Below are 17,010 nucleotides of genomic sequence, written 5' to 3' on the forward strand. Positions count from 1 at the left end.
GTTTGTACAAAGGATTTCTGTAAGATAACTTTCATTATTCATGTATTTGAGGAAATACTGGAAACTTTTTTTTTTTTTTTTTTTTTTTGAGATGGAGTCTCACTCTGTCACCCAGGCTGGAGTGCAGTGGCGCAATCTCAGCTCACTGCAACCTCCACCTCCCGGGTTCACGCCGTTCTTCTGCCTCAGCCTCCCGAGTAGCTGGGACCACAGGCACCTGCCACCACGCCTGGCTAATTTTTTGTATTTTTAGTAGAGACAGGGTTTCACCGTGTCAGCCAGGATGGTCTCGATCTCCTGACCTCGTGATTCACCCACCTCGGCCTCCCAAAGTGCTGGGATTACAGGTGTGAACTACCGCACCCGGCCTCACTGGAAACTTTTATACCCATGAGTTTTTTTTTTTTTTTTTTTTTTTTTTTTTTTTTTTGAGAAGGAGTCTGGCTCTGTCGCCCAGGCTGGAGTGCAGTGGCCGGATCTCAGCTCACTGCAAGCTCCGCCCCCCGGGTTTACGCCATTCTCCTGGCTCAGCCTCCCAAGTAGCTGGGACTACAAGCGCCCGCCGCCTCGCCCGGCTAGTTTTTTGTATTTTTTAGTAGAGACGGGGTTTCACCGTGTTCGCCAGGATGGTCTCGATCTCCTGACCTAGTGATCCGCCCGTCTCGGCCTCCCAAAGTGCTGGGATTACAGGCTTGAGCCACCGCGCCCGGCCTACCCATGAGTTATTAAACAATTTTTAGGATAACTTTATTAATAAAAGGGAATCTCAGCTTAATACCTTCAAATTGTTTGTTAAGACTGTTCAGCAGTAAAGAGCCATTCTACCATGAAAAAAAGTTAATCTTGTTCATTGCTGAATTTCTATCCCCTAGATCAGGAATCTGCACCTGAAGGTATATAATAATGTTCGTTGAACAGGTAGTTGCAAGTGTACTTCACAAACATTATTCTGGTGTTAGAATGTTATCCAGGTTGTAAGTGAAAACCACTCACCTGTTTCTTGAGCAGAGGTTTTAACATTGAAATGCGCAGAGCCTTGCTGATAGGAATGGATGTACATCTGCTAAAATTTAACCTTGCTTGCATTGCTGTTGAAATTGGGATGCAAGGTGTCCAAGCACATTGTGTTAAACTTTTAAGTTTATAGTCATTTATCAGTTGTTTACTCTTTTTTTTTTTTTTGAGATGGAGTCTCGCTGTGTCACTCAGGCTGGAGTGCAGTTGCGGGATCTCGGCTCACTGCAGTCTTCGCCTCCTGGGTTCACGCGATTCTCTTGCCTCAGCTTCCCGAGTAGCTGCAATTACAGGCATGCACTACCATGCGTGGCTAATTTTTGTATTTTTAGTAGAGACGAGATTTCACCATGTTGGTCAGGCTGGTCTTGAACTCCTGACTTTGTGATCTGTCTGCCTCAGCCTCCCAAAGTGTTGGGATTAAAGGTGTGAGCCACTGTGCCCAACCAGTTGTTCAGTCTTTATGTCTGCTAAATATTTGAAATATTATAAATTACATGTTCGGAATGCTTTGTTGTACATAAGTATTTACTATTCTTAAATTATAGCCAGTTGTTTGGGGAAGAAGATGCTGATCAAGAAGTATCTCCTGACAGAGCTGACCCTGAAGCTGCCTGTGAGTAAATTATTTGGCATATGTTTTATTAGAGACTATTATCTTTATTTTGTTGGTTTAATTTTGGTAGCTTAAGGGAAAAAAAAATAATTGCTATATGTGCTAGGTAATGTGTGTTTAACATGTGTTATTTAATTTTTTTTTTTTCTCAGAGATGGAGTTTCACTCTTATTGCCCAGGCTGGAGTACAGTAGTGCGATCTCGGCTGACTGCAACCTCCGCCTCCTGGGTTCAAGCGATTCTCCTGCCTCAGGCTCCTGAGTAGCTGGGATTACAGGCACCTGCCACTGCGCCCAGCTAATTTTTGTATCTTTAGTAGAGACAGGGTTTCACCATGTTGGCCAGGTTGGTCTCGAACTCCTGACCTCAGGTGACCCACCCACCTCGGCCTCCCAAAGTGCTGGGATTACAGGCGTAAGTAAGCTGCCATACTTGGCCAAAACAATGTTTTACAAAAAAAATGTGATTCCATTTTACTGATGAGAAAATCAAGGTTAAGAGAAATTTCACAAGTCTAGTAAATAGAGCTGCAAGTTATTCCTAGATCTGATGATTGGTCTGTGCTTTTAACTGATTTGTGTAGCTTTCAGAAACTGAGGTACAATAGGCCAGGCAAGGTGGCTCATGCCAGTAGTCCCAGCATTTTGGGAGGCTGAAGCAGGTGGTCAGGAGTTCAAGACCAGCCTGGCCAACATGGCAAAACCCCGTCTCTACAAAAAATACAAAAATTAGCCGGGTGTGATGGTGTGCACCTGTAGTCCCAACTATTCGTGAGGCTAAGACGGGAAGATGGCTTGAGTCCAAGAGGTAGAAGCTGCAGTGAGCCGAGATCTTAATACTGCACTCCAACCTGGGTGACAGAGCGAGGCTTTGTCTCCAAAAACAAGAAAGAAAATTGGGATACAAAAAGATGCTGATGAATGTGTTATTTTTCTTTTTCCTTGAACTCAGAATGTGTTGCATTTGGGGATTTCCATGAATGACTCTTTTTATTCCCAAAGGTGAGTGAAAGAGTTCAGTTCTACATTTATTACAGCTGAAAATAAAATAATGATTGTTTTATAGGGGAACCAACAGAAGCTGAAGCCAGAGCTAGAGCATCTAATGAAGATGGTGACATTAAACGTATTTCTACTAAGGAATGGGCTAAATCAACTGGATATGATCCGGTTAAACTTTTTACGAAGGTTAGATTTACTTTCTGTATAATCATGGATAGATGTATTGTTGTGCATAGATGTATTCTAGTTCTGCTTGTTTTAAAATAGTCCATAAAATTGAATTAAGCTTCTATGTATATGCCTTATGATGTCCTAATAAAATGGTTGATGCAGTCAGGATATGCAAGTTTTAAAATGTTACCATCTACACTAAATTTATCTGTATAACATCTAAATAGGAGGTATAATTAGAGGCGGCTTGTATACCTTCTTGGTTGTCTTTCCTTCCCTCACTTTTTATAGAACTTCTTGGTTTTTCTGCTGCTTCTCATTTTCAGTTTTTTTTTTGTTTTGAGACAGAGTCTCGCTCTTGTTGCCCAGGCTGGAGTGCAATGGCATGATTCCAGCTCACTGTAACCTCCGCCTCCTGGGTTCAAGCAATTCTCCTGCCTTAGCCTCCTGATAGCTGGGATTACAGGTGTGCACCATCATGCCTGGCTAATTTTGTATTTTTAGTAGAAGCGGGTTTTCACCATGTTGGCCAGGCTGGTCATGAAATCCTGACCTCAAGTGATCTGCCTACCTTGGCCTCCCAAAGTGCTGGGATTATAGGTTTGAGCCACCCCTCCTGGCTTCATGTTCACGTTTATTTCCTGCTCATGTATTTTATTAGCAATTTGACTGACATGTGTCCTAAATTACCCTTGAATCCTGTAGGCCCCTTGTTCTTGGTGAAATCCTTCTTCATCAGCATATATTATTTGCCTGTTGAATATTTCTAGAGAAATCTATGAGATTGTTTTTATTGGGTCTACATAATTATTGTTCATCTAGACCCTCAGGTCCATGTTTGGAAAGTTTTTTGTTCTGTCTTGACTCCCTAACAAGTTGTACATGTGTGGATTTTTTTGACTCTTTTTTCCCTCTTCGTGGAGAATGGGGTCTCACCATGTTACCCAGGCAGATCTCAAACTCCTGGTTTCAAGTCTCAAACTCCTGGGTTCAAGCTGTCCTCCAGCCTCTGCCTCCCTAAGTGCTAGGATACAGGCATGAACCACTGAGCCTAGCCCCTAGCAAAGCTTATCACAGAGCTTAAAACTTTCTCAGCTCTTATCAAACTGAGTCAGTATTCTTGCAACTCTCACTAAGCAGATGACCTTAAGGATATAATAACAGGTTTGAAGCCATTGTACATGATTTACCTGTTGAGAGAATGATCCGCATCACCGAAAACTCAACCTTTTTCTTTCTACTGGAGAGAGACCACTTTCAGTAAAGGTTAACTCTTGCGTGTGGCTTTTTACTTTTCTTTTGTACCATTATTCAGACAGGATTTTCATCTCTCCCCTGTGTCTTGCATCTTTTTTTTCTTGGTTTCTTTTGTCTGCTTTCCAGCATGCACAGGTTCTGCTGTCTTTTTTTTTTTTTTTTTTTTTTTTTTTTTTTTTTTTTTTTTTTGAGACGGAGTCTCGCTCTGTCGCCCAGGCTGGAGTGCAGTGGCGCGATCTCGGCTCACTGCAAGCTCCGCCTCCCGGGTTCACGCCATTCTCCTGCCTCAGCCTCCCGAGTAGCTGGGACTACAGGCGCCCACAACCGCGCCCGGCTAATTTTTTGTATTTTTAGTAGAGACGGGGTTTCACCGTGGTCTCGATCTCCTGACCTTGTGATCCGCCCGCCTCGGCCTCCCAAAGTGCTGGGATTACAGGCGTGAGCCACCGCGCCCGGCAAGGTTCTGCTGTCTTAAATGACATACTGCTCTCCCCAGCTTGTATTTCATCTCATTTCCCCAGTGGTAACAGAGGAAGAAAAGTCACATGTTGACTTTTTTTTTTTTTTTTTTTTTTTTTTGAGAGAGAATCCTGCTCTGTCGCCCAGGCTGGAGTGCAGTGGCACGATCTCAGCTTGCTGCAACCTCTGCCTCCCAGGTCAAGCTATTTTCCTGCCTCAGCCTCCTGAGTAGCTGGGATTACAGGTGCCCGCCACCATGCCTGGCTAATTTTTGTATTTTTAGTAGATACGGGGTTTCGCCATAGTGGCCAGACTGGCCTTGAACTCCTGACCTCAGGTGATCGGCCCGCCTCGACCTCCCAAAGTGCTGGGATTACAGGCGTGAGCCACCGTGCCCAGCCTACAGATTGACTTTCTTATCCCTATTGCATTTATTTTCTCACTACAGCCCTTTCTAAAACATGGTTGTATTAGTCAGAGTTCTCTAGAGGGACAGAGCTAATAGGATAGATATATATAAAGGGGAGTTGATTAAGTATTAATTCACACGATCACAAGGCCCCACAATAGGGCCGTCTGCAAGCTGAGGAGCAAGGAGAGCCAGTCTGAGTCTCAAAACTGAAGAATTTGGAGTCCAATGTTTGAGGGCAGGAAGCATCCAACATGGGAGAAAGATGTAGCCTGGGAGGCTAGGCCAGTCTAGTCTTTTCATGTTTTGCTGCCTTCTGTGTATTCTAGCCTCAGTGGCAGCTGATTAGATGGTGCCCACCCAGATTAAGAGTGGGTTTGCGTTTTCCAGTCCACTGACTCAAATGTTAATCTCTTTTGGCAACACCCTCACAGACACACCCAAGACCAGTACTTTGCATCCTTCAAACCAATCAAGTTGACACTCAGTATTAAGCATCATAATAGTTTTTATTTTTATTATACTTAAGATGCTGTAAACTTTGATATGGGCATCAGCAGTATCTTCCAAACTGGTATACTTATTTCCATTCCAATCTGAGCAACACTTGAATGCCAGAAAAATCTGAAGTGCATCCCCAATCTGTTGTTTAGCAGATAATTTTAAACATCTGTGTGCCAGACGCTTACTTTAAGTACAGGGGATTTAGTTGTGAACAAGACAGAAGACAGAGTGCTTGCTCTTTAGAGGGAGTTCATAGTCAAGATGAGAAGTCAAACATTGAACAGTAAATTTCAGCTTCAAAGTCTTAATGACATTAAGTTCAGAGACTTTGCAGCCCTTTAATAGTAATTTTCATCTAATGGACTCATCCCCTGGCCTGCGAACCCATTTCAGATGTTGCTAGGGAGAGGCTTCAGAAGAAGCTTTCTAGAGGAGGTAACATTTAAGCCCGGCCGGGCGCGGTGGCTCAAGCCTGTAATCCCAGCACTTTGGGAGGCTGAGATGGGCGGATCACGAGGTCAGGAGATCGAGACCATCCTGGCTAACACGGTGAAACCCCGTCTCTACTAAGAAATACAAAAAATAGCCGGGCGAGGTGGCAGCGCCTGTAGTCCCAGCTACTCGGGAGGCTGAGGCAGGAGAATGGCGTGAACCCGGGAGGCGGAGCTTGCAGTGAGCTGAGATCCGGCCACTGCACTCCAGCCTGGGCTACAGAGCGAGACTCCTTCTCAAAAAAAAAAAAAAAAAAAAATTTAAGCCCAAGGCTTGAAAGAATAAGAGTTGGAATATGGTACCGTATGTGCAAGGAAACTCTCAGTTGGAAAACTGACTTAAATTCCATTAAGGGGAGAGTGGAAAAAGATTACTGGAGAGATAAGTTGACGTCAGATCAGGCAGACTTTCTAGGCCTTGTTAAGGATGTTACAGCAAGACAGTGGCAGTCCATTGAAAGATAGTCTTACAGGATCACTATAAGGGGATAGAAGGGATGCATACACTACCCTAGGATCTGGTATTCGTATGATAACCAATCTGGGACAGTGCCCCTGGAGTTGTGCAGTGCCGGAATAATCTGGAGTACAGCCATCTGTACTCCCAGTGGAGCATGGAGGAGTAGACTCAACAGGATTTTGGATGTATATGGTGAAGGTCAGTGGAATAAAAAAATGGTACCTGGCTGGGCACTGTGGCTTACACCTGTAATCCCAGCACTTTGGAAGGCCAAGGCGGGAGGATCACTTGAGGCTAGGAGCACAAGACCAGCCTGGGCAGTATAGCAAGACCCCATCACTAAAAAAAAAAAAATAACCAGGCTTGGTGGCCTGAGCCTGCGGTCCCTACCTACTTAGGAGGTTGGGACAGGAATATCACTTGAGCCCAAGAGGTTGTGACTTCAGTGAGCTATGGTCACACCACTGCACTTCAGCCTGGGCAGGTCAAAGAACAGAGGTGCTGTTCTCTGATGTAAGTGAGGTGGGAAGCAGATGTGTGTATAGGGGTTGGGGGAGGGTAGGAGAAGGTGATACAGCAACTTTGAACTCATTTGAAATTCTTTTGGAACATTAGAGAAGTGTTTTTGTAGATAAGTAGAGAGGTTTCAACTGGGGTTATATTTGGGATTCCTAGGTTTATAGATGTGGTTAACTACTGGAAATGGACATGATACACCATGGAGGATAGAATGAAAAGATGGTTCAGTACAGAAATCTGAGGGACTCCTAATATTTAGTAATAGTTGCATAAAAGAGAAAGAGGTGGAGCTTAGGCTTAGAAAACTGTTGGTTCAAGCCTTCACATCCTCTACAAATTGTTTCCAGCCACATTTGTTACCCAAGTCATAGGGGATTCATCTCCTTGCCTTTGTACCCATTTCACATGTTGCTGTCACAAGGAGACTCTTTCCTTATTTCTTAGATAAAATAGAAATATATTTTTTTCTGAGATCGAGTCTCACTCTGTCGCCAGGCTGGAGTGCAGTGGTGCGATCTCAGCTCACTGCAATCTCCGCCTCCTGGGTTCAAGCAATTCTCCTGCCTCAGCCTCCCGAGTAGCTGGGCTTACAGGCATGTGGCACCACGCCCAGCTGATTTTTGTATTTTTAGTAGAGATGGTGTTTCACCATGTTGGCTAGAGTGGTCTCCATTTCTTGACTTCGTGATCCACCCACTTTGGCCTCCCAAAGTGCTGGGGTTACAGGCGTGAGCCACCACGCTCAGCCAGAAATCCTTATATTACTCAAGACTTTGTGCTATTCGCACTAAATTGTATTCTGATTATTTGTATATTTGGCTTATTCTCTAAAGATTAAGGATGCTCAATTAGTATTGATGAATTAAGTATATTTTGATAGAAATGGCTGTGATTTTTAAATATAGCCAAATTTCTGTTCTTGCCTGGTACCAGCAATAAATGTGTTGAATAAATTAACAATAGAAAATGCAGATAAGGAATAAGAAAAAAATATTAAAATCACTTGAAGTTCTAGCACATCTTTTCATAGGATAGTTTTTCCGTCTACTTGTAATGTTTTTGTTTTTGTAATAATTGTGTGTTTGGGGGTTTTTTCATTTTATTTTTGCTCTTGTTTCTGTGGGTTATATTTCGAGAGGAGACCACATTTTAAAGATACTGCAGTTCAGAAGTTCTGTTGTGAAGCACTTTACTTTAAAAATCTGTATACTTTATTGGCATGTACCCATGAGCTTGGAGGCATTTCTGACTGGCATCCCTAGGCTCAGTGATTGTCTGTAGTTCCCGCAGAGCTGGTGTACATTTATTTGTATGATTGTGCTTCAGACTGATCTTTGGAGTTTTAGGGGAGCTTTTGGAGAGGTGACTTAGGAAGGCAGGGGCAGTCAGCATTTCAGGGCTCCTTTACTCTGCATTCCTCAGAGCACTTCTGCATTTCACTGTTTTCAATGTAGGGATTCTGTTAGAACTTCCTTTTACAAATGTTTTTTCTTTTGAAAATTGTTATGCTGGTGGTATATGACATGTATCTTTAAATCAGATTTCATAGTGTAATATAATAGATCAGCAATGGAATGTTCTTGTATCTTATCAATTAGGGATTGTAGGGTTCATGGGATCTATCTTTCTTTTTTAAGCTTTTTAAAGATGACATCAGGTATCTGTTGACAATGGACAAACTGTGGCGGAAAAGGAAACCTCCAGTTCCGTTGGACTGGGCTGAAGTACAAAGTCAAGGTAAAGAATACATTTTAGTCGTGGAACACCTAAGCTGGAAATGTTCTTGCCTAAAGTCTTTGTATAGCCCCCTTGTTGGTTGAAAATGATATGTCTTCATACATTCAAACGATGCAAAAAAGTATGAAGAACAAAAGTCACTGAAGTCCCACAGTTAGAGAAATAGCCACTAATAACATTTTCAGAAGTGTTCTGGTGGTCCGCCCTATGCACACAGATGCAGGCAATCGTGTATACACTGCGTAATGGAATCATCCTATTGATAAACTCTAACTTGCTTTTGTCAGTCAGTGTAATTAACTAGTCTGTTATTGATTAACACGTAGTGTTTTCATATTTTCCCTGAAATAAAGTTTTGAGATCACTATATATTTATGTACATCTTGGTGATTCCTTTTGAGACTGAGTCTCACTCTGTTGCCCAGGCTGGAGTGCAGTGGCACTATCTCAGCTCACTGCAACCTGGGTTCAATCGATTCTCCTGCCTTGGCCTCCTGAGTAGCTGAGATAGCAGGCGTGAGCCACTGCACCTGGCCTATTTATGTACACCATTGTATCCTTGTGATTATCTCTTTAAGATTTAATCTAGAAACACATTTTTAATTTAAATTTTTTTTAATTTTTAGAAATGAAAAGTTTTTTTGAGGCGTAGTCTTGCTGTGTTGCCCAGATTCGAGTGCAATGGCCGTTCACAGGCTGTCATAGCGCAAGGCATCCCTGGACTCCTGGACTCAAGCCATCCTCCTGCTTCAGCCTCCTGAGTAGCTGGGACTGTATGCCACTGTGCCCAGCACATTTTAAAATTTTAGGCCGGGCGCGGTGGCTCACGCCTGTAATCCCAGCACTTTGGGAGGCCGAGGCGGGCGGATCACGAGGTCAGGAGATTGAGACCATCCTGGCTAACACAGTGAAACGCCGTCTCTACTAAAAAAAAAAAAAAAAAAATTAGCCGGGCGTGGTGGCGGGCGCCTGTAGTCCCAGCTACTCGGGAGGCTGAGGCAGGAGAATGGCGGGAACCCGGGAGGCGGAGCTTGCAGTGAGCTGAGATCCGGCCACTGCACTCCAGCCTGGGCGACAGAGCCAGACTCCGTCTCAAAAAAAAAAAAAAAAAAAAAAAAAAAATTTAAATGCAGGAAAACAATTGTGGCTGCTTTCTCATCCCACTCCCCTTCAACACTTCTTGTCTCTCCTTTATCTGAACTATATTAGGATTAATTTATGCACAGCAATATAACACGCATTGAAACTTAAAAGATCCTGGGAGACTTGGGATATCATTTTAGAGCAGTTCTCAACAATCTGGGGATAGTTATCAAACAGATTTAATTATGATTCTAGTAGTGTCCGCTTACTGAGTTCTCACTAGGTGCTGGGCATAATGCTTATTTATCATTTTATCTACATTATATCTTTGAATCTCCCAGTAATCCTGTGAGGTTCTGAGGTGGTCTTGTACCTTTCCTATCTCAGCTTTAACAGTTTTTTGTTTTGTTTTGTTTTTGAGAAGGAGTCTCGCTCTGTCGCCCAGGCTGGAGTGCAGTGGCGCCATCTCGGCTCACTGCAAGCTCCGCCTCCTGGATTCACGCCATTCTCCTGCCTCAGCCTCCTGAGTAGCTGGGACTACAGGCTCCTGCCACCACGCCCAGCTAATTTTTAGTATTTTTAGTACAGACGGGGTTTCACTGTATTAGCTAGGATGGTCTCGATCTCCTGACCTCATGATCCACCTGCCTCAGCCTCCCAAAGTGCTGGGATTACAGGCGTGAGCCACCGTGCCCGGTCCCATGATAATTATTTTAATGGAATTTATTTCATATTTGATTTCTTAATGGTTGGAGATTGAACTTGTTAAATAGAGCACAGTAGAGGAATGATGTTTATCAGTGAAATTTCTGATATTATATATACTTTTTTTTTTTTTTTTTTTTTTTAAGGAGAAGAAACGAATGCAACAGATCAACAGAATGAACCCCAGTTAGGCCTGAAAGACCAGCAGGTTCTAGATGTAAAGAGCTATGCACGCCTTTTTTCAAAGAGCATTGAGACTTTGAGAGTTCATTTAGCAGAAAAGGGGGATGGAGCTGAGCTCATATGGGATAAGGTTCGTTTTGACAATGTGTGGCAAGTAATTACATATCAAAAGTGTGTTTTAGTTCTTGAGGTTAGTTCTTGAGGTGTAATACAAGCTAGTCATTTTTTGAATATTTACTAGATTTTGAGGAAATATGTTAAATTTGGCTTGGATATTTTCAGCTTTAATTGCTGTATGGAGCTGAATTTTCTGTACATGAATTCAAGCAATATCATAAAACTTCATTTGGGATTCTAGTGATGTGTTCGGGGTTTATAATTATGTTGACTAGAAAAATAATGTGAACATATTAAAGTGAAATGTTTCTTGTGTAGTGTAGATGTGTTCATAGAAGTCATAAAATCATTTGGAGAAAACATCTCATTGGCCTGATTTGCCCTCGAAAGTAGTAAGATTGTCTGAATTGAAATAGTTGTGACTGTTTCAGAAGTCTGAAGGAGCTCTTGATATAAAAATGAGATGTAATTATTCTTAGACGTTAAAATCATATTTAATAGTACTCTGCAGTTATGTCATATTTTGAGATTTGATATTATGAATTAATCTTACTTAATTGTGATCAGTATTATCTATGGCTAAAAGTGTTTTATCTCATAAAGTTTGTATGAGATAGGAATGGTGGTAAAGATTAGTCATGGATCTTAAGGCATAAAGGCCAATTTTAGAAACCTGAGAAAAATTTGTGTGTACAGATTTTGAAACTGGTTGAATCAGACATCTAAATACACTAAAATGAAGCTAGTATATTTAGATTCTTGGGATTCTTATAAACATTAGTCTCTTGGGTTTTGTGATATTTAAAGAGTAACTTTTCATATTTTCATTGTTATTGTTATGCTAGTGATTTGGGAAGTTTTCATCTGCACAGAGGCTAAATAAAGAGCCCTCGGAACGGGAATTGTTATCCTCTTGAGTAAAGTCCACATGGAATGGGTGTGATAAGACAGCTGCCTAGGGAAGACACTGTGTTGAGTATTCAGTATTCTTAGTCCTCACCACACCTTATGAGATACGGATATAATTTCTCATATTTAATAGATTAAGGGATTTTGACTCAGGGAATTTGACTTGCCTGAGGATTCACAGCGAAACAATAAGTACGTAAAGAGCTATGCTATCAGTGTTTTTTCTTCTGTTCTGTGATGCCTCTGAATTTTAGACCAGGGTAGTATCTTCTCAGTTCAAAGCAGGAAGCCTTGCTGAAATCTAGAGACTAGGATATAGTCTCAGAAAAAATATAAATCGTTAACGGGAAAAACTTGTATTGCCTTATCTGAAGAAACAGCATATATGAGAGAGTGGCGCATATGAAGAAAGTTTGGCAAAGGGGAGCTGAAAAGAGTCATCCAGGTTTTTCTGAAGTGTTAATGAAACAGCTTTTTTAAATTGAGACAGGGTCTCACTCGGTCGGTCATCTAGGCTGGAGTGCTGTGACACTATCTTGGCTCACTGCAGCCTCTGCGTGGGTTCAGGCGATCCCGCCACCTCAGGCTCCCGTGTACCTGGGATGACTTTAGCTGTGCGCCACCATGCCTGGCTAATTTTTTGTATTTTTGGTGGAGATGGGGTTTTGCCATGTTGCCTGGGCTGGTCACAAATTCCTGAGCTCAGGCAATCTGCTTGCCTCAACCTACTAAATTGCTTGAGACTACAGGTGTTAGCCACCATGTCCAGCCTATAACAGTTTTCTTAAATGACCCATCTTTTGGCCCAGATTCTGTTTGTCCAGCAACCTTCTCATTACTAATGAATGGACCCAGGAAAGGGTTGCCATTGTCAGTGAGTAGAATTGAGGTTCTGGTGTACAACCTGAGTCTCTGGTGCCTTTGTTTAGGCTGTAGTGAGTTCCTAGAAGCTGGTGGTTTTTGGTGTTCTTTTTTTTTTTTTTTGAGACGGAGTCTCGCTGTGTCTCCCAGGCTGGAGTGCAGTGGCATGATCTCGGCTCACTGCAAGCTCCGCCTCCCGGGTTCACGCCATTCTCCCGCCTCAGCCTCCCAAGTAGCTGAGACTACAGGCGCCCGCCACCACGCCCGGCTAGTTTTTTGTATTTTTAGTAAAGACGGGGTTTCACCATGTTAGCCAGGATAGTCTCGATCTCCTGACCTCGTGATCCGCCCGCCTCGGCCTCCCAAAGTGCTGGGATTACAGGCTTGAGCCACCACGCCCGGCCGGTTTTTGGTGTTCTTATCAGAGTCATTACTGAACCAGAGGAGCTGATGATAAGACCCCGCCCCCTACTTAGCCCACCTCCATGCTACTGTGAGGTCCTAGCTCAGCACCCTCTCGTTCTAGTTGAAAGCCTACAGTGTTACAAACACATGAAAGTATTGTTCTGAAAGTAATGCTTCAGAATAGTAAATTTGTGGAGAAACTTGTTAAATTGTTTAAATTATTGGCAGGATGACCCATCTGCAATGGATTTTGTCACCTCTGCTGCAAACCTCAGGATGCATATTTTCAGTATGAATATGAAGAGTAGATTTGATATCAAGTGTAAGTTACTTGTACTAAAGTTGTATCACTAAAACCTTGAAGTTGTTTTTTTAAGCAGCAAAACATACTCATCTTTTTTTTTTTCCAGCAATGGCAGGGAACATTATTCCTGCTATTGCTACTACTAATGCAGTGATTGCTGGGTTGATAGTACTGGAAGGATTGAAGATTTTATCAGGAAAAATAGACCAGTGCAGAACAGTGAGTATTTCTGTTTGCATTTATATTCACCCCCCTTTTAAAAATCATTAATAAAAAGTACATTAAACAGGTAATTTTTAAAATGAAAACAATAAAATTGGTTTAAAGCACTGGAAAATTAATTTTTCTAGTTACCAAGTGAGTGTGTTTAAGCTTCCTGGAAATTGCAACAAAAATGAAATAAGAAGTTGCGGCCGGGCGTGGTGGCTCACACCTGTAATCCCAGCACTTTGAGAGGCTGAGGCGGGCAGATCACGAGGTCAGGAGATTGAGACCATCCTGGCTAACATGATGAAACCCCATCTCTACTAAAAATACAAAAAAATTAGCATTAACCGGGTGTGGTGGTGGGTGCCTGTAGTCCCAGCTACTCAAGAGGCTGAGGCAGGAGAATGGCATGAACCTGGGAGGTGGAGCTTGCAGTGAGCCGAGATGGCGCCACTGCACTCCAGCCCGGGCGACAGAGTGAGACTCTGTCTCAAAAAAAAAAAGAAGTTGTTTTTGCTTCTAACATTTCCAATTTTGCTGAATTCTTGGAAGAATTCATTGTGTGATCCTTATACAAAGAAGATGTTTCAGCTGTTTTTCAATTCTGAGAGTGCTATGTGGGTTTTAAAATTTGCTTGGTCATTTTATTTTTTAAATTTTTATTTATTTATTTATTTATTTATTTATTTGAGACGGAGTCTCGCTCTGTCGCGCAGGCTGGAGTGCAATGGCGCGATCTCCACTGACGGCAAGCTCCACCTCCCGGGTTCACGCCGTTCCCCTTCCTCAGTCCCCCGAGTAGCTGGGACTACAGGCGCCCGCCACCACGCCCGCTAATTTTTTGTATTTTTAGTAGAGACGGGGTTTCACCGTGTTAGCCAGGATGGTCTCCATCTCCTGACCTCATGATCTGCCTGCCTTGGCCTCCCAAAGTGCTGGGATTACAGGCATGAGCCACCACGCCTGGCCGCTTGATCATTTTATAGTCCCCTCTTCAGTCATTCTGTTGAGTCATTCTTTTCAATTTTATTTTATAGTTTTTGATCATGTTAGTGTCTGAGATCTTTATGGGTGAATCTGCTGTCATTTCTGCTATTTCTCATAGTGCTTCGCTTGTATGGTTTATGATTTTTTAAAAACTGAATGTGTATTAGAATTGTGTCTGGTAATTCTTTAGGAACCCATTGTAGATGTATTTCTTCAAAAAGCATTTCTGGTTATAATATGTGGGTGCTTGGGGCACTGCCAATAGAGGACCACTTTTCAATTCTTAATTTTAGGATTTTCAATACTTATGTATTCAGACCACAAACCTGAACGGGCCGTGTGTTATTGTCATGAATTATATGGGAAGATACTCCTCCCCCTCCACTAAGCACCAAGTTTAAGATAATTTTTATGGAGAAAGTATTTTTCTCCTGTCCTTTCAGCTCCTTGCTTTGTGTAAGGATCTCCTATTTTAAGAGTTCCTACCTTAGTGGTGGGTGGGGTAGGTGTATCTCTTAAGACTAACACTACTTGGATGTTCTCTTTGGATTCCTTCCTTCGATGTTATGTCTGCAGACACTTCACTTTCTTACCAGCTCAAGAACGCTTCCTAGGAAATATTAGCCAATACTTTTACTGTTGTTTAGGTTCCCCTTTTTGTTGAAATAAAATGACCCATTTACCTTCAGAAATTTCAAAAAATACCTAGTTTGCAATGGTACTCTTTACTTTGCAGTGTCATTGATACACACTTTTTTTTTTTTTTTTTGAGATGGAGTCTCACTCTGTCGCCCAGGCTGGCGTGCAGTGGCGCGATCTCAGCTCACTGCAACCTCTGCCTCCCGGATTCAAGCGATTCTCCTGCCTCAGCCTCCTGAGTTGCTGGGATTACAGGCATACGCCACCATGCCTGGCTAAATTTTGTATTTTTAGTAGAGACGGGGTTTCACCATGTTGGTCAGGCTGGTCTCGAACTCCTGACGTCCTGATCCTTCCACCTTGGCCTCCCAAAGTGCTGGGATTACAGGCATACAGGTGTGAGCCACTACGCCTGGCCGTTTTTTTTTTTTTTTTTTTTTTTTTTTAAGAGATGCGGTCTTGCTATGTTGTCCAGGTTGGTCCTGAACTCCTGAGCTCAAGCAGTCCTCCCAGCTTGGCCTCCCAAAGTGCTGGGATTACAGGTGTGAGCCGCTGCACCTGGCCTGATGCACTCCCTCCCTCCCTCCCTCCTTCCCTTCCTTCCCTCCCTCCCTCCCTCCCTCCCTCCCTCCCTCCCTTCCTTCCCTCCCTCCCTCCCTCCCTTCCCTCCCTCCCTCCCTCCCTCCTTCCTTCCTTCCTTCCCTCCTTCCTTCCCTCCCTCCCTCCCTCCCTCCCTCCCTCCCTTCCTTCCTGTTTTTTTTTTTTTTTTTTTTTTTTTCTGAGACGGAACCTCACTGTCACTCAGACTGGAGTACAGTGGTGTGATCTTGGCTCACTGCAACCTCCACCTCCTGGGTTCCAGCGATTCTCCTGCCTCAGCTTCCCGAGTAGCTGGGATTACTGGCACATGCCACCACACATGGTTAAGTTTTGTATTTTAAGTAGAGACGGTGTTTCAGCGTGTTGCCCAGGTTGTTCTCAAACTCCTAGCCTCAAATGATCCGCCTGCCTTAGCCTCCCAAAGTGATGGGATTACAGGTGTGAGCTACTGCGCGCAGCCTCGATGCACTCTTAAAATATTTTATTTTTATGAAATTTCAGTTTGAAGGAACAGAATCAAATTGCCCAGTCTGTCATTTCTACTTAAACTTTTATTGTATATATTTTTAATTTCTAATAACTTTATTTTTGGGTATCTGTTTTTTTGAGATGGAGTCTTGCTCCGTCACCCAGGCTGGAGTGCAGTGGCGCAGTCTCAGCTCACTGCAACCTCCACCTCCCAACTTCAAGCGATTCTCCTGCCTCAGCCTCCCCAGTAGCTTGGACTACAGGCGGGTGCCACCATGCCTGGCTAATTTTTGTAGTTTTAGGAGAGACGGGGTTTTACCATGTTAGCCAGGCTGGTCTCGAACTCCTGACCTCAGGTGATCTGCCCGCATTGGCCTCCCAAAGTGCTAGAATTACAGGCGTGTACAAACTACTGAACTTATTAAAATGTATGTTATTTCCCATCACATCCTTCTGGTTTCTTTGCCTGCTTAGCTCCATGTCACTCTTGGACTATTAATATTAATATATCTGGCCAGGCACAATGGCTCACGCCTGTAATCCCAGCTCTTTGGGAGGCCAAGGTGGGCGGATCACCTGAGGTCGGAAGTTCGAGACCAGCCTGACTAATGTGGAGAAACCTGGTCTCTACTAAAATATATATATATTTTTTATATATATATATATATAATTTTATTTATATATATATATAAATAAAATTAGCCGGGCATGGTGGCGCAAGTTTGTAATCCCAGCGCAAGTTTGTAATCCCAGCGCAAGTTTGTAATCCCAGCTCCTCGGGAGGCCGAGGCAGGAGAATCACTTGAACTCAGGAGGCGAAGTTGCAGTGAGCCGAGATCGCACCATTGCTCTCCAGCCCAGGCAACAAGAGTGAACCTCTGTCTCAAAAGAAAAAATAGTAATA

At 43.1% G+C, this 17,010-nt stretch overlaps 1 protein-coding gene across 2 annotated transcripts in view; it reads left to right on the top strand.

The window, feature by feature from the left end:
* The window catches only part of UBA2 (ubiquitin like modifier activating enzyme 2), a 44,219-nt gene that overhangs the window by 14,850 nt on the left and 12,359 nt on the right, over positions 1 to 17,010 (top strand). The window contains exons 7-12 of one of the 2 annotated variants that reach the window (XM_005588787.4): positions 1,563 to 1,630; positions 2,696 to 2,817; positions 8,539 to 8,638; positions 10,573 to 10,739; positions 13,130 to 13,223; positions 13,312 to 13,424. In XM_005588787.4, the coding sequence (XP_005588844.1) occupies positions 1,563 to 1,630; positions 2,696 to 2,817; positions 8,539 to 8,638; positions 10,573 to 10,739; positions 13,130 to 13,223; positions 13,312 to 13,424 (664 nt within the window). The remainder of the gene's footprint in view (positions 1 to 1,562; positions 1,631 to 2,695; positions 2,818 to 8,538; positions 8,639 to 10,572; positions 10,740 to 13,129; positions 13,224 to 13,311; positions 13,425 to 17,010) is intronic. The other variant, XM_005588788.4, reaches the window with a different exon arrangement.

The sequence above is a fragment of the Macaca fascicularis genome, chromosome 19 (genome assembly GCF_037993035.2).
Source record: "Macaca fascicularis isolate 582-1 chromosome 19, T2T-MFA8v1.1".
Classification (NCBI taxonomy): domain Eukaryota; kingdom Metazoa; phylum Chordata; class Mammalia; order Primates; family Cercopithecidae; genus Macaca; species Macaca fascicularis.